Source organism: Rhyacophila brunnea, unplaced genomic scaffold (genome assembly GCF_057557595.1).
Source record: "Rhyacophila brunnea isolate RB1 unplaced genomic scaffold, BYU_Rbru_1.0 scaffold_1, whole genome shotgun sequence".
Classification (NCBI taxonomy): Eukaryota; Metazoa; Arthropoda; class Insecta; order Trichoptera; family Rhyacophilidae; genus Rhyacophila; species Rhyacophila brunnea.
Window position 1 is genome coordinate 48,808,719 of NW_028232751.1, and position 24,225 is coordinate 48,832,943.

General features: G+C 34.8%; 2 protein-coding genes across 2 annotated transcripts in view; both read left to right on the plus strand.

Annotated features, from left to right (window-relative positions):
• blot (solute carrier family member bloated tubules) overlaps nucleotides 1-22,018 on the plus strand; it is a 33,285-nt gene extending 11,267 nt beyond the window's left edge. Inside the window, exons 9-10 of the mRNA XM_085945759.1 lie at nucleotides 9,492-9,729; nucleotides 21,918-22,018. Coding sequence (XP_085801885.1) covers nucleotides 9,492-9,729; nucleotides 21,918-22,018 — 339 coding nt within the window. The remainder of the gene's footprint in view (nucleotides 1-9,491; nucleotides 9,730-21,917) is intronic.
• A 621-nt stretch (nucleotides 22,019-22,639) lies between these two features.
• LOC147079888 (uncharacterized) lies at nucleotides 22,640-23,512 on the plus strand. Its single transcript, XM_085945768.1, has one exon. It carries the CDS (start codon nucleotides 22,640-22,642, stop codon nucleotides 23,510-23,512), a length of 873 nt encoding a protein of 290 aa, XP_085801894.1.
• Nucleotides 23,513-24,225: the final 713 nt, after the last annotated feature.

The following is a 24,225-nucleotide window of genomic DNA, read 5'->3' on the forward strand; positions in this document are numbered from 1 at the left end:
TGGATAAAGCTACAGATAGTAGAGTTGCCACTTCATAACTTTGCACTCCAGCTCTATTTTTACATAATGTATTATAATCTATTTATTTATTTATCACTACATATTATATTAATACCAGTGAATATCATTTGATCTAATTTTATGTGAAATAAACAGTCTAATAAAGAGGCGTATCCATAGAACAGACAATAAATAGAATTCCGATAAGCACTCAATACATTACATTTTGATGCAGGGTTTTGAATGTGTGTCCTACAAAAATGAAACATGCATTATGCACGTGCAATAGTGTGTGTAATACACGAACATTAAATAAGCGTCAATTCATAAACCGAGAATAGTTGTCAGTATTCGACGTATGACGTATTCTTGACATGTGTTGAAGTTTATCCCGGATTATTCCTTACTCAAGATCGGTTACCTGCTACTCCTTACCCGTTAGGTATTTCAGTTCCCATTATTTCTGAGTTCCCTGGGCATATCAGTGTAGTAAAAAGTGCAAAGTTAAGCGTATACGCTATCCATAGAACCCAAAGTTAAGGAGTCCAAAAATTTAATTTGAACTCGCTTCACCATAAGGTTGTAAATTGATGTGGCCCAAACAATTGATTCAGTCTCAAGCCGGCTTCTAACTAAGCAATTATAAAGGATTTTTAAAAAAGTAACATCCAAAATAACCCGTGAAGTACGTAAGACGAAGCCTATATATAATTATTTATATTATTATATAAATATTTGTAGCGCCTTTTCACAAATGATAACCATATAGCCAAAAAATCAGTTTACTATCAATCGAAATGCCAAAATCTCTTACAGAGGAATAATAATATAAAATATTGCCTTTTTCAATACCAGTTTGTTACGCCTGCTCCAATGACATTATTAATGGACGACGCACTCAATACAGTAACTAGCAAGTAAATTCGCGCATTCGCATGTATAGGTAGACGTCACGCAATTTCCATTATGTGATATCACGCATCGGGAATTTATAGCAATATGACCTTTATTGTAATGGCGTTAGAGCAATGTTTCTAATCTCAATGTTCATTTGAGCGAACCCGTTCGAACCGAACCATTCGGCAGACCCAACAAAAAGCATCAGGAATTTATAGCAATATCACCTTTATTGTAATGGCGTTAGAACAGATTATGCCATTCGGCAGACCCGACAATAAAGTGAGTGTCATTTTCTTTTCCAGATGATTCGTCCATATTAATGTCATTGGCCTGCTCCAATCTAATATATTATTATTTATTAGTATCTATATCAGTTGGAGTTGACGATAATCGTCCAAGATGATAACTTCCATGAAGGGTTTCAAGTCATCAGCAAAACATTTTTAATAACCATTGCTGTCATTCATAAAAATCGTAAACAGCAATGGCCCCAATTTGCATTCTTATTTCAATGAAAATAAATAAGTATTACTGATTAAGTTTAGTTTGCACTATTTATGTTGGTAATTTTTGAGATTTCAAGCATTTTTGTGATGTGCACCGTAGTCCTATTTTCTTGATTTGTTCTGAATATAATTTTTATTACACTTGCCAGAAAGTGTTTCACTTATTTTCCATCCAATGCGTTTTCTTTGATTCAGCAACTTTTTGTTTCTATTTACTTTCCAACTGCCCGCGTTGTTTTTTGACAACTAGAGCTAGTCTCTACCTGAAACTAGTTAGATTGATCTTCTGGTTGCATAATATTACACCCGGAAGAACTGATAATCAGCTTGAAACTTTCTAAAATCCTTGAAAAGCTTAAAATCATTTAGCGGAGCTTTGACTTCAGCTCAATATTCAGTCGGGCCAATTGCAATTAATTACTGTATATCGAAAATATTGTTCTATAAAGCATTTATTAATGATTAATGAACAGGAGTGACAAGTGTCCAATTCTCATTAACAATCTCGAAAATCATTTTTAGATCACCATCTCGAGGGCACAGTGACACAATCTTTCCCGGCACTTGCTTCTGGTGATTTAACATTGTTTGGCCCATTACATACATATTGCTGATCAGAATAGGGTACCCAACTCACCCACACCTTTTATACTACCATTAAAAAACAATAATACTAGGTAACGTCAAAGATGACACAAAAAATAACCTCACTTTTTCAACGGAGTTTTAACTAACTTTTATAGATCCCATGCAAATATATAATGCACATAGGTATTTTATATAGTTTTCAATCAATTTCAATCTTTTTCAGCTAGTGTCGCCTATCTATACAATAGTGATTGATAAATAATCAAAATCACAAAAAAAGAGCTAGATCACACTAGATAATATACCGTAGACCAGTGTTGCCAACTAAAATTTTCAAACTTCAGTAGTTTTTTTGATTTTTTCTTCAAAATATCAGTAGATTGACAAAAATATATGAAATTCAACGATTGTGTTTAGTGAAAGCGTGCATATTGACATAATCTCACAAATGTATATTGAAAAATCACGTAAAAGTGAATTTTATTCATCACAAATATCATAATCTCCTCTTTTCTTGACCAAAATTTCAGTAGATATGGCAACACTGCCGTAGACATAGACCAGTACCAGTGCTGCCATCTTTTCAAAGTGGAATTATAGTACAGAGCCTCCAAAATTATAGTATTTGGGGAAAAAATATAGTACGCGTTGTTATCTGTTGAAAATGTATAAGTTTTTTATTTCTCAGAAAAAAAATAACGGTACGTCTTCCGACTAAAAATGCCTACCGAAGAATTCAAGAAATTTAATTTTAAACCAAAATCAAGGGATTTTTTAACGTTTTTGGAGTAGTTTTTTCCAAGTTTTCAAAATCTTCTTATATTGCGAAATTCTAGTAGGTACTTTAAACCAATTTATCAAACGGAAATAACGAAATTTTAGTACTTTTCACATATTTCTTCCGGTATTCAAAATTATAGTATTTCGGGCATACTATACTTGTTTTATGTCGTATATAGTACGCGGACCAAAATTGTAGTACAAATACTATAATAAAATTATTATAGTACGGTTTCGCAACACTGACCAGTACTGAGTACTGCCACATACTGCCAACGTGCCATCTGCCATCTCTTGTCGCCATCCGCCGTGTTGTCTTCGGTTGAAAATGCATAGCTACCAAAGAAATTGCACGGTGCCAGAGTCTAATCTTTTTGATACCTACCTAGTAGGTTTTTTGTTTCTCACAAAAATGTACCTAATGAAGAATTTAAGAAACTCCGAAGACTTCTTCTTATTAAGGACCTCTTTCAGTAATGAATTTTACCGGTGAATTAATTTAAGAAAATCTGTTTCAAATCAAAGTCCGGGGATTCTTTATTCCTATCGAAGAACTTTTATTTCGGATCGCTAAATTTTTCTCTATTGCAAAATATTATAGTAGGTACCTAGGTACTTCGCAACAATTTTATAGGACAGAAATATTAAAATTATACCTAAGTACGTGCGTACCTATTTTAGTCGAAATTTTTAATGTAGAATAATTAATTAAATCTTCAAGAAAAAAAACGTAGTCATGTGGTCACGTCACAATTTATTATTCATGCTTGATCGAATGATTTGGTTGGTAGGTATATTATTACAGCAATTTGCTATAAGTTGCTCAATATCCATTTATTCATCTTCATCTTAATATTATAAAAGGCAGTGGCGCTAATCTTTTTAATACATACCAATATTTTTTATGGCCGAAGATTTTGTTAAATTCTATGAAAAATATTTTTTCGCCAAAGGAAGTTCAAGAAATATTTCAATTTTGATTCTGGACGGAATTTTTTAGATATGTTGTGACCAAAGAGAGTGAAGACTCCGTCCAATCTCTTTGTTTTGATTGATCCAAAACTTTATTTTTATTCATCGTGAAAATCAAGCATTTTTGTACTCTAACCAAAGAGATTATTATCTTATTATTACATAGCTTATTTTCTAACGTTATCTGGTATTTTTTTCTGAATGGTTGGCAACACCAAAAAGTCGGTGGCGGTGTTGCTATTATAGTATTTGTACTATAATTTTGGCCCGCTTACTATGTACGATATAAAATTCTGAAAATACTAAAATTTTGAAAATTCGGAGAATAAGTTCGCAACAGGATTTAAATATAGCTAAAGAACTTAAAAACGGACCTGCACAGAAGCACACTTACTTTCGTGCGCATATAGTAGGTGTGTAAACGCTACGTATGCGTATGTGAAAAGTCTGTTTTACACGATACAATAATATATTTATTTCACAGTTTTCAATGAATACTCCATCTCGATCGGGGTATTACAAAAACCTTTACAAATGCAAGCATGAGAAATTATTGTTTTTAATATTGTGACCGAATAATTTTAAAAGTAATGAATAACAGTACAATTATTAAAATGATAGGTAGATATATATTTTTATGGTAAATGATTTTCACGTTTTATAACAACTTTACCAAAAATACCATTTAAAAGACATTTTTGAAAATTATTATAAAAAAATGTGATGGGGTCATCGATATATTTTTAATATGTATACCTACCTACTGTTCACTTCTACTTATGAAGTCATAATTTGTGTTCTCCTAATTATCTAATTAATACAATATACCTGCAGCAATATAATCAGTTAATGTGATTTTAATGATGCATTTCCTTCCAAACTCAATAATTACTCAGTATTAATTAACCCAACTATCATAATAGGTATCTACTAATAATTAAGAGGTGAAATTTATTATTTTAATTTATTTTTCTATTGTTAATTATCGAATTCTACACGTGACTAAAGCGACTTTCTTTTATTACCGAGATCTTGTTGTGGACAGTAGTTTAATAATGTATTCATAATGAAAGTAACTTTGACGATTTTCTACGTCTGATATGGGCCGTTTCATTATTAGACACGTCTCGTGTACTTGCCGACAATTAATAGCCGAATACAACTGAACATCAAAAGGTTCAGATTTATGTTGTCGGACTATAAAAAAAGCTCTCATTAATAAATTAGTTTACGTCCAATTTTGTTTAAAAAAGGTCTCGTTAATCACTCAACGTATAATTTTTTGAAAATGCAGAAAAGTATTGGTCATTCAACAAGTAGGTAGGTACTATATTTTTTGCCGAAATACTATAATTTTTTAGGTTCTGTACTATAATTCCACTTATAAAATATGGCACCACTGTCCCACCCAATATCCATAGAGATAATAGGCATTGGGCGTACAATAGTGCAATTGTCATAATATTATTGTAGAGTCATTCATAGATAATATTATTATATTACGTCGTTAGGTATATTATTAGTCTATGATATACGTCCATCTTTCTTCAAATTGCGAGCGGGTTTTCCTGATCACGTCAATTTAAGTGTAACGAAATCTTCAGTAAATATTTTTTGCGTAGTTGTCATGGAAGATGACGATTATTTAGATGTCGATGATACTTGGTTCGCCCCCGATATCAATTGTGACCCTTTCGATGGCGGTTCGGACTCCATTTTTGATGAAATGTGTGAAGATGTTGAGGAGAGCGATAATGATGATTGTCAAAATATCTGCGAGAACCGAAGGACAGAAAACGAATCTTCTGAATGGCTGGAAATAAAAGCTAATTTCATCGGTACCATTATCGGCCGCGGAGGCAATACTATCCGAAACATCAGAGCGAAGAGCCAGGCCAAGGTCACCATACAAAAAACCCGATATTTGTCTGATCAGCACACGTCCGTTTTGTTAACTGGTACACCGAAGGCAAGGGTTAAAGCCAGAAAGATGATCTTGGCGCTGCCTAACTACGAACCATGTGGAAAAAACGAAAACCATCAGGAGTTCGACTGGGAGAAGGTCGCCGCAGAGTGCCTGAGGCGGCGGGACGAGTTGTGGGCTAAGCTTCCTCCAATTCATAAACAAAATTATACAGAAGATGCAGAAGTAGCCGGAATGTCCGCAGAGGATGTCACTGCTTGGCACCTGGCTACCGATAACATCGTGAATCGCGTGATCACCGACACTCATGCACAAGAGATAATGTCGATACCCAATCCAGTCATCACATTTGAGCAGGCCTTCGCCTCGTACCCCGAGATTTTGGATCAAATTTATAAGCAGAATTTTAAGACTCCATCACCGATCCAGTCGCAAGCCTGGCCTATTCTTCTAAGCGGACAGGATATGATAGGAATCACGCAGACCGGCATCGAGAAGACCCTCGCTTTCATTCTGCCAGCATTTATTCACATCGTAAAGCAACCGATACCCATGGAGGACCGCCTCGGCCCGAACGTCCTCATCCTGACTCCAACGCGAGGGGCTGCCATCCAAATCGAGAGAGAGGTCAATAAATACAATTATAGGGGAATAAAATCCATCTGTCTCTATGAAGAAGGCAGCGGAGAAGATCAGGAAAAGATTAAATCAACAAATATACTCATTGTGACGCCGGGTAGACTCCATGATATGGTTCAGGCTAAAAATATTAACATAATGACAGTCACATACATTGTTTTCCACGAGGCTGACAGAATGCTGGATATGCGATTTGGTCCAAAAATTCGAATCGCTTTGGTTAACATCCGTCCTGACAAACAGAGTATTATGACTTCGGCCACGTGGGCTACCTCTGTGCAACGGTTGGCCAAGAGTTACATGAAAAATCCCGTGCAAGTCATCTTTGGAACACTGGATCTGGCACCCATTCACAGAGTCAAGCAAGATTTGTTGTTCTTCAATGATGACATTGAAAAAAAATTCCACGTTCTGGTGGATTTCTGCAGGACGATGGAAACCAGGTTTAAAATCATAGTGTTCTGCAGCCACCGAGCGACAGCTATTCATATATCCTCAGAGCTGGGTTTGATAGGTATTGAAAATCAATGTATCTACGGCAGCTTAGATCAATGTGAAAGAGAGCAATCCTTAGAAGACATGCAAACGGGCAAAGTTCAAATTCTCATCACCACGGATATTACCAACAGAGGAATTGAAGTTGAAAATGTTACACATATCATCAACTACAATTTACCTCAAAATTTGGAGGAGTACGTACACCGTGTCGAGCGGACAAGATGCTCTGAGAACGCTATCACTTACATTAGCCACTATGACTGGGACAGAGCTAAAGGACTTATCAAGATTCTCAAGGAGGCGGGGCAGGTGATCCCCGATGAGTTGGTCAACATGGCAGAAGGGTTCAAGAGGAAAATGGCTAAAAAGCCTGCCAAGGAAAGACGTAGTCAATTCGAATGGCTATGAAGCCGGAAATCTTAACTGTGGTTCTTCGACCAAATTTTATGTACCTATATAATAATTTATAATAAATAAGTAAACGATAATAATGTGTATTATTAATTCCTGCTTGGTTTTGAGTATCTGTGTACACCTCTACAGAAAAAGTTTAAATGCATTGAATTTTTATAATATTCAATTTCAACACTGAACGAGAGTTGTCCAAGAATTAAAGACCTTTATTATTTTAAAAATCAGGAAAAATTTATTTTTATAAGAAAAGCTTACGAAATTTAATGAAAAATATCCCCACTATTTTTCAATGTCGTCCCCGTTGCGATCAATGCACTTGGTGAGCCGTGGCACAAGTACTTGATTCCCTTGTCCTCAAAAATGTTTTCACCTCTTCCTCGGCATCCTCGTCGGTGTCAAAGCATTTTCCGGCCAAATGTTGCTTCAGATGAAGAAAAAGATTGAAATTACTCGGCACCAGGTCGGCTATGAGCAGGATGACAGAGGACATCCCATTTGAATGAGTCCAAAAGGTTCAAAAAGACCTAAGCGTTTTACACATGATTTTGTTTTTGAACTTCCATCAGCATTTTGGGCACCTATCGAGCACATCTTTGCGTACCCCAAATTTCCCCTCAAAATCGTTTGTATGGTAGACTTACGACATCTGAGACATTGAATTAATGTTCATATTGAATCTAATAAAATTGGAGACCGTATAGTATACGGTTATCTCTTTCCGATAAGAAAGCTCACGGTGAACTGTGGGACAGTGAAATATTCTACATACAATTTACATGTAAACGTATAATATATGGATGACCCTACATTGTAGATATTATTATGTTATAGTCCTTGATGAGGACTTTTCTTTACACATTGCAATAATGTTGTGGTACATAGCTATTCAATTCTAAATTAATATTTTTTTTATAAATTATTCTTCTTCTTCTTCTTTGCCCATATCCGCCCCTTAACTGGAGCATATGGACACCACGCGGCGCCTCCAAGAATCCCTGTCGCTCGCCAGTCTTCTTGCTTCGTTCCAGGTCAAACCAGCATCCCGTAGCTCCGCCGTATACACTCTGTAGATTGTATTTAGCGGCCTTCCAGGACGCCGGAATCCGGTCGGCTTGAAGAACAGGCAAGCCAGGTTAAAGTTCTCTTCTGGCATCCGCAGCACGTGGCCGAGCCAGGTCCAACGTCGCCTCTTCACTTTCAGCGTGATGAGAGGCTGCTTGGTACGTTCTCTTATCTCCTCGTTGCTCCTAAAGTCATACCACCGCACACCCAGTATTCGTCGCAAACATCTGTTTTCGAAGCTCAGTATACGGTTGCTCTGAGCCTTCGTAAGGTGCCATGATTCGCTACCGTAAAGCAGCACCGTCAGAATGCAAGCGTCGAATAGGCGGCATTTGGTTTTGACCGAGTACAATCGTGAGTCCCAGACATTTCGCATCGAGTTGAATGTTGCTCCAGCCATTCCCATTCGGATAGCGAGCTCTTTCTGCAAAATGCCATCTCCCATGATGTGTACCCCCAGGTACTTGAAGCTGTCGACGCTCTCGATGCTCTGTCCATCGCTAATCAGAGGGAAATCTGGATCAGGACAGGTGCTATTGCACAAGACGTTGGTTTTCTTCGCGTTGATTTTCAAACCAACGCGAGAGGAGTTGTTATGCAACCTGTCGATTGTCTCTTGAATGCCCTCGATTGAGTTGTCGAATAGGACAGCATCATCGGCGTATTCCAGGTCGCATAGCTTCACCGTGGGGGTAACAGGTATGCCTCGGTCGGGTGGTATTGACTTCCGTAGTATGAAGTCAAAGAGAATGATAAAGAGAAACGGTGCAAGGACACAACCCTGTCTGACTCCGGTCGAGACCCCGAACCATTCCGTGACAGTGTCTCCAATTCTGACACAGCATTCGCTATTCTCGTGCAGGCTTTTGATTATGGCAATGATCTTGGGAGGGATCCCGTATGCTCCCAGTATCATCCAGAGGGAGGGGCGGTGCGGACTGTCGAAAGCCTTCTCATAATCCACAAAACAGCAGGCCATCGGACTGTTCAACTCATGGCTCTGCTGGAGAAGACATCGAAGGTTGTGGATTTGGTCTGCACACGCTCGACCAGGTAGAAACCCGGCTTGGTTTTTCCTGAGGACGTGCATTATTGGGTCCCTTATTCTCATCAAAATGATGTTTGCCAAAATCTTTCCCGGAACACTGAGTAGGTATTATAGATTAGGTATTATTAATTAAAAAATTACTTTTAATGTCCTCTTCCAGAAACTGACAGCAGCAATAAAACCATCTCGAAAATGGGGACCAGTAGATGCCTTATCCAGACACAAATGGTTGCAGTACAAATCGTCTTTAAAAGGATCAAACTCGTGCCAGATCAACGTAAGCAACAAGGCGAACCAATTGTACTACAAGCAGCCGCACACCTGTCGGAAAATCGACTACCCGACTATGGGATACATCAAGAAAAACTTGAAAGTAAATGAATCAAAATCAAAAAATGGTTTACATAAGAAAAAGAAACATAAAAGGGAAATGTGTAACGAAGAGCCTCACAATTTTTTCTGCGATACAGATCGACATAACATTTACCAATGTGAAGTTAACTACTATGCGCATTCCTGCTGGATGAAACAATATTCTACGTCTGAATTTTAGAATAATTGTGAGCTTACTGCTCAGATGACATTGATATTATACTGCCAAGGGTCTAACCAAATATAAAAGACATATATTCAAAGATGTTGAAGAAACCCTTCTATGGTTTCCCTATCAAAATATCTGAAGCAGGATCTTGTTTATCATTAGTGCCATTTTTCTATATAATATCAACCAACTGCTCCTGTATCACTTCAGTTTGTATGAAAATTAGTAGACATGAGACCCTTTTTTTGCTTCACTTTCATAATATTATGTTTAGGTTTAGAAGAAAGTTATGTTTAACATTTTTGCATATATCGTGCTGAAAAAACTTGGCAAGGAAATGGGACTATTAACTAAGCCAAGATGTAATTTAATATGACTCCTCTAAGCTCACCATCCACAATTAATGATTAGGTCATCAAATCATATATTACAATTTATGCATCGTCCGCACAAACCGATGTCAGCCAAGAATTACCGTATCAAATGATTGATACTACTGTGGTTTACAGTTACAAAGACACTTCAGATCCGCTCAAATAAAACCATAATAAACTCATAAATCAGTTGTATAGTTCCTATATACAATAAGTTCTCCTGATCAGTGCCACGGTCGAGTTAATTCGCCAAAGCATGTATGTCGCGTTAGGCCATGGATGAGTTAACTCGCAAGTTCTTATAAACACCGTAACCTCTTAATTAACTGTTCATGTATATTTTCTAAACAATATTCATGATTTTAGTACGAAAATATTCACGATAAACTCGAGAAACATGTTGATTTATTAAGTTTTTACAAATATTTATCATTCTGTTCCTATTTCATATTTTTTAAAGGATTTATTTTATTCCAAAAATAGCTGGCTTACAAGCTTAGTGTCCACCTAATAAAAGTTGGCTGGCAGTGATAAGGTTAATTCAAAATTGAATGATTCAAAATTGAGCTAATGATATTTTGTTCCACTGGTGGTTTCCCACGCTAATTTATAATCTTGATCAGTTCCTATCAGCCCTAAATTGGTATGCAAAGAGTTTCAAAATCATGACGAATTCCAGACCACATTAAGTTCACGGTAAAGTTTGTTCCAAATGTTGTTAAGTCCACGAGACTATGTTGACTGCCAATCAGAATTGGGTATTAGCAAAAATCAAGATAGCTGCTCAATAGAACTGAGAAACGAAACCGTTAAAGTCATTGGTCATAAAATATTTTAAGTTTGATCAATTAGTTTCAAATTTCGATAAGTCTGTCATTGTTTTTGTAATTACTTCTTTAATGCTATGAAAATGATGCATTGTGTAGTAAATAGTTGTATTATAACAACAAACTATCATAATGTCACTGTATATTATGTTTCTGGCGATTTTGACGGAAATGAGATATTGATACCACGTGATGCGCATTTTTTTTCTCTACCGTATGTATTATAATATGAATTATGGAAAGATCAAACCAAAAATTAAATCACCAAATAAAATCTATATTAAATTAATTCTATGTGAGAGCATCCAAAATCATGCACGGTAATTAATCCTATGTGAGCGTCCGCCATAGATCAGTCTTAAAATAATCTTATGTGAACACAGCATGTGTATACATGATTCAACGTATTCAACGCGGTGCATATAGAATTAATCCTATGTGATAAAAACAAAAAGCTACGATTTTACCATTTAATAATAAATATATTATAAAAAAAAATATGATTACTCAATTTTAATTATTTATGATTAGCATCTTCAAAAAATATTAAAGCATCTACTTATATCATTTATGATTATTGATTATTTTTTAAAACAGTTTTTTTCGATTATCTCAAAATATGACTCAAACCACATAGGAGGTATTTAAAAGACAGCGACGATAAAATAAAACCAATGATAAGTTTTCATAAGATAAGATTTCATTAAAATGGACCCATTGTATATAATATGAACTATACGATTCAAATCAGGCACCATATAATATTATACTGACCTACTTAGTAGTCAAGTAGTTGGTTTTATCAAAAAAATATGAGGGCGCTGGATATCTATGATAGAACAATATAGAGAAAGTTATTCAGGTATCGTATGTGAAGATCACTGGATTTTAAGTGATTCTTTTATTATTTCACATGTGACAGTGGGTGACTCTGAAAGTTATAAAAGAATAGGCTCTGCTTCAATGGACGCGAATGAGGTGGTGTTAGCTTGTAGTAGATAGAACAGAATGGAGACGTTTCTTGAAAGCTGCCAAAACCGACAATATGTTTCACTTCTGATAATGATGACCAAATACTGTTGTTTTAATGGAGTGTTTAAGAATAGATTATGAATGTTACCAATGTGTTCCATAATAATAATGAATTAGCAAAAATAGAATAGCAATCTTAAACGGATGAAAAACCATATCTGTGTGCAAAAGGAAAATAAGTCTTAAAAATTGAAATATAATAATATGCCAAATTAACCAAAACACACCATAATATTATGTGTGAAATGAGAAACTGTAGAAATGTAGCTTACATAACATTATGTACAGAACAGTAACGAAGGGTGGAGGTAGGCTGTTAAGATCCACCATAAATAGTGGTGCACATTAAACATTGTTAGTCATATGTACTTTACTTAGACTACAATTTACAGTGTTGTTGGTTTTTAAAAATCAATTAAACCCTGCCTAAGCCAAACCATAATAGTTTTGGTATATTTTGGGCAATACAAAAAAATTACACACACTTTCTCATTCATACTTTTTTGTTTTTGTTAGATTAAGGATACATATTGCACATATTGTTGGTTAATTTAAAAAATTTATTGAGCCCTGCCTTACCAAACTATAATAGATAAAAAATATTATTATATCTATAAAATATCCAAAGTTATGTATGATTTGATGGCATAATTTTAGATATTTTATAGATACAAGAGTATTTTTTGACTACAATCTAGCTTGGTTTCATAGGAAATATTGAATTCTAAAAACTAACTAACACCAGCTCTAAATTGTAGTCTTATTTCAATGAAAACAAATACGTATGACTGACAAAGTTTAATGTGCACTATTTATGGCGTATCTTAACAACCTACCTCCACCCTTCGCCACTGGTAAAGATTTATGTTCTTTTGCCTCCTGAAAAGTAGTGATTTTAAATTTATCTCTCCTTTCCTTGTTATGTAATCAAATTATATCATTATTATACCTGACATGAACAACTTCAAGAATAATTAAACCAAATAGCGTGTAAATTTAAAAAAAAGATGATAATGGAATCATTGTTTTGCTGTTGCCATTTTTTTTTTGTTATATACATGAAACTGAAAACTTTCTTTTCTAAACTTAATCGTATAATATGTAAATAATCAGACTTTTCAGTCAAAATAAAAACTGATCCACAATTACTAACATTTAGATGACCTGTCTAAATACATATTTGACTTATTTGAGACAAATACATTATTCACAATCCAAAGTTTTTGCATATTTTTCGGCGCATGGTAAAATAATCAATTATAATATTATATTCGTCATCTTTGTTTGCGAGCTTTAGCCTCATTCAATTTGGCACCGCCACAATACTTAGATTTTGGCCGCCCCCTTCCATATCAGCAGATCTTTGTAATCCTTCCCCACACTATCTCAGTAGCAAAGTGTTGATCTTATTCAGTCACAGGACAAGTTTTTAACTAAAAGAACATTTTTTTTAATAATGAAAAGAAACAAGACTTTTTTGAATCCATTTAATAAGAAATTTTACAGTGAATAATTTTAAATATTAAAATTATAAATCAGTAACAGTTGACTCTCCTAAATCATTTTATATGTTGCTTCTCTATCTCTAAACTTAAGAAAGACTGCATTTAAGATTATAATACGAAAAAAAGCATAAAAATATAATATTATCATTATAATACCAATAGGTATACCTAATTCATATATTTAGAAAAATATTACCCATAATCAGCAATGTAAAATAAATCAAAATGTAAATAAAAATATATTGAAGGAATAAAATCATTTTAAAATTTAAGTACATACTATAATCCCATTACAAAAGTTTTCAATATTTTATAATACTTAAAGAGCATTGGTGGAATACAATGTTAAGCTGGGAATAAACAAGAATAAATCATTGAATATTCGTTGAAATGCTTCAGTGCAGGGTTTCCCAATGGCGAGCTGGCGAGCACATACCCCAAACATTTTTAAGTGCGTCGGCTGACAAAATAACATCTTAATTTCGTAACGAATCTGTAAAAATATAGCAAGTATATTTTTTGTCTATTAGGATTTGTTAATATAATTATTATGAGGTAAGTAAATTTTACAATCGATGTCTGGGTATGTATAAATTAAAACACATTCGCGGACATAACGTCTATAAATGTCATATTCTGTTAGATGTGATATAACAGGACGTCCATTGACGACCTCTACTGTGGAATGGAATAGGACACAACGTTTATAGAAATCGCATTTTGGATTAAAACAATATGTTCCCTGTCTACTTGTGTCACAGTGTGAATTAGATAATGTCGTATCTTAAGACTTCATTTCTATATATGTACCTAAATCGAAAAATTAAAAAAAGTAAGTAAAACATTCTTAAAACAATAATTTCAATGTGTCATATCACTAACATTTATTAGCTAGCACGTGTCTGCGAATGTGTTAATGTCGATTAGGTAATGCAAGTTGGTGAAAACGTGAAAAAAAAATTTCATCCTCAAATGGGAAAGTTATGGAATAAAAATTACCCTACAATATCATATTATTTCTTTGCTAAATCTTGTAAATTCTGATATAGTTTTATAATAATATAATATTTTCTTTTGTTTCATACAATAAAAAAAGTGGTCTACTTACGGCTCAATATTGCTTGCTTCTTATTAATCTTCAAAAATCTGTATTAATTGATTAAAAAAATAAATTGGTTATTCGTTTAATTGTAAGTATACTATTTCCACTCTTCAACATTATGGAAGTTTCATTGCAAAAAGAATGTGCCTACCCCTCACTCAGTAATCATAAATGTGCTACTGATCAAAATCCAGTTGGGAACCCATGCTCTTATATTATGAGTGTGAACGACACGGAATTCAGACACCTGTATCGCTTGTTTAAATATTATGTAATGCCCATGTATGTCACCACCCTAAGGTAGGCAAAATGTGCGAACAAAATGCATTCAAGTTACACAAATAATTGCAATGGTGAATGATCTAGGCACATTTAAATATGTACAATTTTGTTTGAGCTATGAAATCAAAACACATTAAATATGGCGCCATCATTAAAATGAATTTAATGTAACAAGTATCTAAAAATATATATTGATTTGATGGCATGGGGGCAAGTTCAATAAAATGCCAACAATGAATAGAGCCAAATTTAAAAATGGCAAAACAACATTGTCTTATAATTTACTAGTAACGTTAAATATAATTGTTTTTTTTTTACACAGCAATAAGGACATTAATTCGATGCTGGCGGGTATATAATACGACTTATACAAGTAATTGTAATTATTATTAGTAATATTGTATATGTAATAAATCACGAATCATCACTCCACTCTCCGCCCTGTGGAGGCCCATAATCTAGGAGTGAAAATGGCAATTTACTTTTTTAAATCACAATATTTTATGGTAGGTACAGATATTGGCAAACTATAGATCAGTAATTTAATTTTTGTTCAAAAACAATACATATTACTTTCTATAAAGATCATGTATGAAAAGCTCAAGTAAGGTAAAATGAGCACTATCTATTGTATCATTTGCTTATTCTTTTTTAGTAGATATTATAAATAGATAGATTTTGTTAGTCATCACTGACCTATAGTTTGACGATATCTCTACAGATTGATTTTTATTTAGGATTTCGTCATTGAGCTGTTTAAAAACATGTGGCAAAATTTTACTACAACAAACTACTTTATAAACACAAAAATTAAGGTACTTTCAAAATATTAAGTCTCTGAATAACTTGATATATAACAGGTAGTGAGGGGCTTGTCACCATTGAATGTTTGTAATAATGCCGACATGATACCTACATACATTGGAGGTATTATGGTCTTATTAAAATTAGACATGTTAGCCTGCTCTCACATCTAATCTCGCCTTGTCTGCCGCACAGCAATAAATCAAACCTTCTAAGAACGTCGATCCGTTGTTGCATATGAAGACTGGGCACATCTACCTAGTGACAGTCACACGTAACCTTCGAAACGTATAGATATTTGGATGTGACGATTAGCGAGCCGGTATAGGAATGACCAATTCGTAGGTGTTCGTATGCGTCCTGGCGTCTTCGACTCGCAGCCTTTTTTTCAAATTAAAAAGTCACATTTGACCAATCTGCAGACCTCCATTTGGCAATGTGTGTTTTGTGATGATGCCACATCGACGTATTAGATTGCAGGTGAGACAAGTTTTGATGGGAGATAGAATATTGACAGTTTTACTACACTATGAAGTCTAATATAAGGGAACGCATAATATAAAAAAGTCGATTTGAAAAAATTGTCACATCATAGATTTAAACAGCTCCAAGACGATTTGTAGATTATTGCAGATTAATTATTTAAATAATGCTTGACATTTTATACCCGCCTATATTGAGGTATTTCTTACACAGGGTTAATTAAAAATTTAAAACATTCTATTTAACGAGTAGTGATTTTTTTATCAAACATTGGGGAACATTTCTTTATAATAAATACAAAGCACATTATAAATATATACCTATATTATAATCAAAACAAATAAATTTAATATTAATGATGAGATGCATCAATATGAAAATGGCATCATGTTAAAACATAAAGTGCTAATTTAAAATTAAACAACTATTGGCTAAGGGCGGCATCATTTAATAGCGACTTATAAATCCCTGAAGCAAGTCCAAATACTTTTGCAAGGTACCTACCATAATAATATAAGTACGGGTGTTATTTTAGCATGGAAAATTATTTAAAATTACTACTAATATTTTTCTTGTGAAAGGCAAAAACTTGTTTATTGCATTCATGTTATTACATAGTATATACATTGATGCAGGTAGATATTGCGAAAGTCTTTTATTAAGGAATTAACCATTACTTCTATATTGTACGGTAGTTTGCAAGATTCAATTATATTATTGCTCAATATATTGCAACATGCAAAATGATTTTGTACCTATATTTTCTTTTGAAAACATTTTATAAATTACCTACATTCAGTTTCTTTAGATCACAAGGTTTACGGTGGAATTATGACAGTTAATAAAAGCAGTGAAATCAGTGTGTTCAACAAAATACCTTTAACTTAATCTAACTTAAATCAATAATAACTAAGGGTCTAATGCATAGAATGTTGACGTTATATAAAATAAACTATTTATGAACCCTATGCATAGATGACAGTTTAGCGAAACAATCAATTCAAATTGTTACCATTTTCGAAATAACAATTTTACTTTGAATTATTAAAATATTTTTATGAAACTGCACAATATAAATTTTATTATTAATTGGATAATTTATCAATATTTTAATTGAATAAATGCACGCACGGCTGATAAAATATTTCTAGCATTTGGACAAAACTACTTGAATTACATATTTGTATTGTAACACTATGTCAGTTGAAGCATGTGTAAAAAGTCTGTTTTCTATAGTTTCAATATGTAATACATTTTTAATACTGCTAATCCTTCATGTTTGCATATCGGTACTCAATAGAATTTCGCTTTGACAGATATAAGTAAATAACATTCAAAACTATATTTATTTGATTTGTTTATAAAACATAATTATGAGAGTTGTGACTGTGGTTAATGCATAAGCCCACTTATTCACATAAGTATATACTATGCATCTGGCCCTAACAATACAAAATAAACCATGTCATGTTATCTTAACTTAAATTAAACACAAATTATAAACTGCAAAATATTTCCTAGGAATAGTGCTACAAATCATGTAGGTATACTCTTTTACAATGGTGATCTAATTTATTTCCTATAAAAATTACATACAATGTGTAATTGATTTGTGTCTAAAAATATCTGCATGGTTAGTGATGAAAATATTCATACAAAATTAAAATCACAGGAGGCCCTCGACTTTCGAACGAACTACTTTTGTACAATTCGCTATTTCGTACATTTGTTAAAATTTAGATTTTTGTTGATAATGCAAAAACTGTGCACTTCCATGCAGTCGCTCCAATCTCCTCCGCTCCCCCTCACCTTCTCAAATACGTAAAAGGGTGGTATTTAACCATCTCTTGACAAGTTTATAAAGAAAACACCTGATTGCTAATACGTTAACTTAATTATACCCATTGATAAATAAATATTTTAAAGTACACTTTTCAATGTTTTTTTTTATATCCCTATACTTTTGAACACATTTTCAGGAACCAATTACATGCGAAAGTCGAGGGCGGCCTGTATTGCAAATTAAATCTAATAAGAACATACCTACGCAATATGACACACTATAGCAATAATTTATTAATTAAGAACAGATTTTGATTTTATTTACTATTAATCATCATTTTTTAATAGTTGCATTACTTTCTCAAATAAATTTATTCAATTAGCCTAATATTTTCTTTATTTATTTGGTTTTAGCATTATAAAAATTGTTATTAATATTGGAAAATTGAAATAAACTATTGAAAACTAAATTTTAAACTGCAGTTAGGTATTTATATCAGCAGTACATACATAGTTAAAGAGTACTAATATTAAATTATTACACAATAATAAAGTGACTAGCTAATTAAAAAAAAGAATATAAGAAAAAATTATAATAATATTATGTATCACTCATATGTACTAAATGGTAGACAAAATGCAACACCAGTGTAAACTAGGTACCTATAATTAAAATTTCTTAGATTCCTACATTTCAATAAAATTAGTATTTTTTAAACTCATTTTTTGTATACGAAAATTAAGTCACGGTATTATTATATTCTTTATATGTGCTCGCCTAGATCAGGGTTTCCTTAACTGAACGAGGCTAGTATAGAGACCGGCAAACTGACGAGTTATGAAAACCGCTGATCTAAAGCAATATAAATGTCAATATCACATTAAAATAACATTTACATTTTCAAGATTTACACTATTTCGATGACTATAGATAATTTATAAGATAAGCTGGCCAAGTTCTGATGAATCTCAAATCGGAAAAAAGCTTATATCAATTGAAAAGAATATAGATTTCTTTAAACATTACCCTTTAAAATTTGTATTAAAACAGAAAATAAAATATAATATTTCACGTCGACGATATTGTTTAGTCTAAAAACATCTATGGAAAGTTTGACGTGTTAACAAAATTTATAATCAAAGTTAATATACCAATGGCTTAGTGGCTTAAGGCCCCGTCCAGGGTGGACGCATTCGGCGGATTGTTGAGCGGCATGCGCAACTCAAACGTATAACCGTATAACCAAAAAGACATTGTCTACGAACATTTTCACATACGGTTATACGTTTGGGTTGTGCACGCCACTCAACACTGCGCCGAACGCGTCCACCCGACGTGACGGGGCCTAAGCGTCGGCCTATAACGTCGTGGGTCCCAGGTTCGAATCCTGGATCTGACAAATACACATATTGTTTTACACAATTTGTGTTTGAATCCAAGTATGGACTTAATAAGTCGGGCAAGTGGCTAACGTCCATTTCTCATAAAAAAAAATCTGTTAATACAAACCTCCACTATGTGGGGGCCCATATGATCTTATTAGGATAAGACATGTTCAAAAAAAAAGTATACTAATCTAGTTTTGTGATAAAAATAAGGTGCCGTCCATAATATAATATGTCACATATAAGAAGGGAGAAAGGGGTCCGATATATTGTACTGATTCGTGACGAAGGGATAAGGGGGATTGTAGAAAATATCACAAAACCAACAAAAAAAATAGACAAATTTTAACTCTAAGAATAAAATATTCGCAAGAACATTATATTGAAATCGATCATTTCCGAAAGATCTGTTTTTTAAAGAATGTGATGTGAATTTTAGGGAGAGGAGGATCAAAAATACCGAAAATCACGTGACATCACTTATGGATGACCGGTAATATCTTAAAATAACAATAACAAAAACGTCGGTTAGATTTGAACATTATAAGACGGGCAGATTAATAGTATTATATATTATTACAAGTCTGATGTAATACATGGTGAAGGATAAGATTAATGAAGCATTCATTTTGTACAAAAATATTTAATTTCAATATAAAATATAAGAAAACAATATTATTATTTCATCTATGCCCAATATGCCTAAAGAAATAGGTATACCATAAGTTAAATTACACGAAAGAATTTTAAATGACACGTATTTTACTGGTAAGTATTTAATGAACATTTTAGCAAGTATTTATAGTGAATGGTGAGTCTGTAGCCAGAAGTCAGAATATTAGGTTTAGTATTAATTAATGTTGCCTGTATAGTATATATTCGAGAGGAAAGATCCTGAAAGAATTTTTGGAACCATAGAAGAATATTTCATTTGGGGAACACGTTACAACTAGCTCTATCGCATGGTTGTGGAGCCAAGAATAACACAATTTTGTTTCTTACTACGGATGGAGGAAACAGCCCCCAAAAATACTAATGACAACTAACATGGAGGGAAGAAGAAAAATTGGAAGACCAAAGTAGAGATAGCTTGATTGCGTCAGTAGAGACACCCAAGATCCACAAAGGATTGTAGATCCAATGATGATGATGTATAATAAATATTAGGTCATGTGTTGGTATCATTTAAAATCTCCAGCGTTGTTACCGTAATAAAATAGTTTAAGACTCAAATGTACCACAATTAAAAATGCGCATTAATGGGATCCTTGAAGAGACCAAATAAAAAATATACGTTTAACAAACCAAATCAAAACAATGCATTAAGCATAATCGATTCAATTACTTACTGATTATTTTATTGTATTATTAAGTGCACAATTATTATAAGGGTTTCCAAAAATTGTGTGTCCTACAATTCCAGATTACGTTATCGACGTTGAAACGCCAGTTAGTTATATATTGACTCAGTTCATTAATACTTGCGACAGATTGTCACATACTCTCCGTTACTAAATTTTATAATTCATCGACAAAATGCTTGCCATTTCATCATATATTTACCAAATACAAATTTAAGAGTCATTTGATGATAGCAAAAAAAATATTGGGGAAAAATCGAATTTGCAACAGCGGCTATCTCGATTTTTAATTTGAAATGATACTGGCAATTTACAATTTGGCCGATAACAGATTGAGTCCTTGTCACATGATAATAATATGGTGTCCCTTCAAGATTCATATGAACGTTTTTACGAGTTTAGTGTCTTATTTTTAATAAAAACTTAAATCTGTAATATTGTCAACCAACAATTGACAGTTTATAATGAAACTGGCAATATTTTTCCTGTTTCAAATAACACAAATTCAGGCTATTAAAAGTATTCCATGACGCCTTGTCAATACGGCACGTGTCACGGTGCGAGTGCGTGTGGACAGCTGAGGTCACATGTACATGGAATGCGCGCGAGTCAAAACGCGACATGTGGACAAGACCTGAGATAGCGAAATACAGTAGTACTTCGATTATGCGGACTTCAATCTGAATGATTTCATTTTCAATATCATTTCATGAGAATCAGAAAAAGGCATGGATGACTGGTGGAATTTCAAAAGAATAGTTAGGTTAGGAAGTAAAGTAAAAAAGATTTTCTGTTTTTTTTAATTATCCAGACAATCTCCATTGTCAATAAGTCCTAATAATTGAGGACCACTGTATTATGTCATGCAGTTTTTCTTTTTTAAACATGCACAAAAAATTGTTAACTAGCAATAAGCAGTTTTTTTTCCCATTATTCTTAATATTGATAACGAAAATAGCTGCTACTGTCATCAGATACACCTTCAAATTAAGTCAGCTTATCAATAAATTTGAGGGTGGAAGTAGTCCGCAGACAGTGCAATGTGTAGATAGCAGTTAAAACCTAAAAATTACAACATTTTAATAATTCAATATTTTTAATAATCAGCAAAACACTGCCGTGAGAACGGACATATGATCACCTCCCGCCGGCTGAAGAAATGCTTAAGTGCCGGGTGTCAGTTGTCCATCACAGGAATGAACGAGTAAACAGTGCATTCCTGTCATTGTGTCGTGTGAAATCCATTGTTGGACTGATAACGTTTGTACCTTAATCAAATTTCGCAGACAAAATCCCAGGAATCTATCCGCAATGTGGGAACAAAACAATAAATTTACCCACGCTGTGGATAGCATTTCCTTTGTCTACTTTCAATATAAAAACAGACGTGGCAATCCAACAAGAACTCAGTACCTTAAATTCGCTCGTCTTAATAACACGCCGCTCGCTTCAACGTTAAAATAACTTTTATCACAAACACTATCGTCGTAATCTAATTTATAAACTTTGTATTATTCAAGCTGTAAATTGAATCTGTAATTTGTGTTAAGGGATAATAAATTTGGGGAATTACTTTTATACGCATCAAAACCTTCTGATTTTATTCATCACCTACCCCTCATCACACCATCCCTTGCAACAGTGGTGACCCGTAAAGTAAAATTCAATTCATTCATTTTCATTTTACAGACTTCGTTTAATTTTTTTATTAACTACTATTTTACTGTGTTTGTGAGAGAATTATTTTTTCGTTGGAGCTCGTTTTCCCGCGCAGTTTTCAACATCCGTTTTCCCGCGTTAATTTTCTTAAATTCACTTGCCTTGTCAAGATGCCCAATGGACAGTTCTCCAGCGGGTATGGCAGCAATGCCGGAGGAGAAACGACAACACCAGCACCAGCCCAGCAGACCACACCTCAGATCAGCCGCGTGGCAGTGAGGATCCCACCATTCTGTCCAGAAGACCCGGAAATGTGGTTCTGCATGGTGGAGCGAAGCTTCGAAGCAGCTGGCGTCACGACTGACGCGACCAAATTTGGATACATCCTGGGAGCTTTGGAATCTCGTTACGCGTCAGAGGTTCGAGACATCATCCTTAACCCACCTCGTGAAGGAGCCTACGAGCACCTCAGGACGGAGCTGACGAGAAGGCTGAGCTCTACCCAGGAGCAGAAGACCAGACGACTACTGGAGCACGAGGAAGTTGGTGATCGCAAACCATCACAGTTCTTGCGCCACCTACGTTCTCTCGCAGGAGCAGCCGTTACTGATGACATCCTACGCACGCTTTGGATGGGTCGCTTACCACATACCATGCAATTGGTACTGGCGACACAGAAGGACGCGGATCTCAACAAGGTTGCAGACCTAGCTGACGCCATGGCAGATTCCACATCAAAGGCATCCATTGCTGAAACCACGATGGAAGACCTGTGCGGCATCAGCAAGCTGGTGATCACCTTGCGGGAGGAAATCTCAACTCTTCGCGAGGAGCTCTCCAAAGAGCTCGCAAGAGGAAACCGACCATCAAGGCCACGTCACCAGTCACGATCAGCCAGCCAAAGGAGGAACCATTCCCGACCGCGAGACCAAAGCCACAGCAAACCTGGCATGTGTTGGTATCATCGTAGATTCGGCCAAGATGCGGAGAAGTGCGTCACACCATGCACCTTCAACAAGGGAAACGCCACGGGCAGTTGCTAAGCGCGGCCAGCGATTACAGCCCTACCTCCAGCCGCCTCTTCGTCACCGACCACGCCACGAAAATACAATTCCTTATCGACACCGGAGCGGACCTTTGCGTTTTCCCACGCACGAAAGTACAGGGGCGCCGACCAAAATCACAGTACGAACTTTCAGCAGCAAACGGATCTGTCATTGCTACTTATGGCAGTATCTCACTGACGCTGAATTTGGGGTTACGAAGAGAATTCACCTGGAAATTCGTGATTGCAGATGTCACCAAGCCCATTATTGGTGTTGACTTCCTAATCCATTTCGGATTATTAGTCGATGTCAAGAATCGCAGACTGTTGGATCAGACGACTCAACTTACAACCTCTGGACGCCACAGCAGCACTGAGATAGCAACTGTCAAAACTGTCGCAGGTAAATCCCTTTATCATGGATTACTGCAGCAGTTTCCGGATCTCACGCGCCCAGATGGAGCTGGTAGAGAAGTCATCCACAACACGAGACATCACATACGAACCACCGAAGGACCTTCTGTAGCTCAACGTCCTAGACGCCTAGCTCCCGACAAACTTCACATCGCCAAAAAGGAATTCGAAACCATGACCAGACTTGGAATAGCACGACCATCTGAAAGTTCTTGGGCGTCACCCCTTCACCTGGTGCCCAAATCTGAAGATCAATGGAGGCCATGTGGTGATTACCGCGGATTAAACGCTCGAACC

Excerpts from the sequence above, each read along its gene's own strand:
- LOC147079888 (XM_085945768.1), top strand. The coding sequence starts at position 22,640 with ATGCCCAATGGACAGTTCTCCAGCGGGTATGGCAGCAATGCCGGAGGA.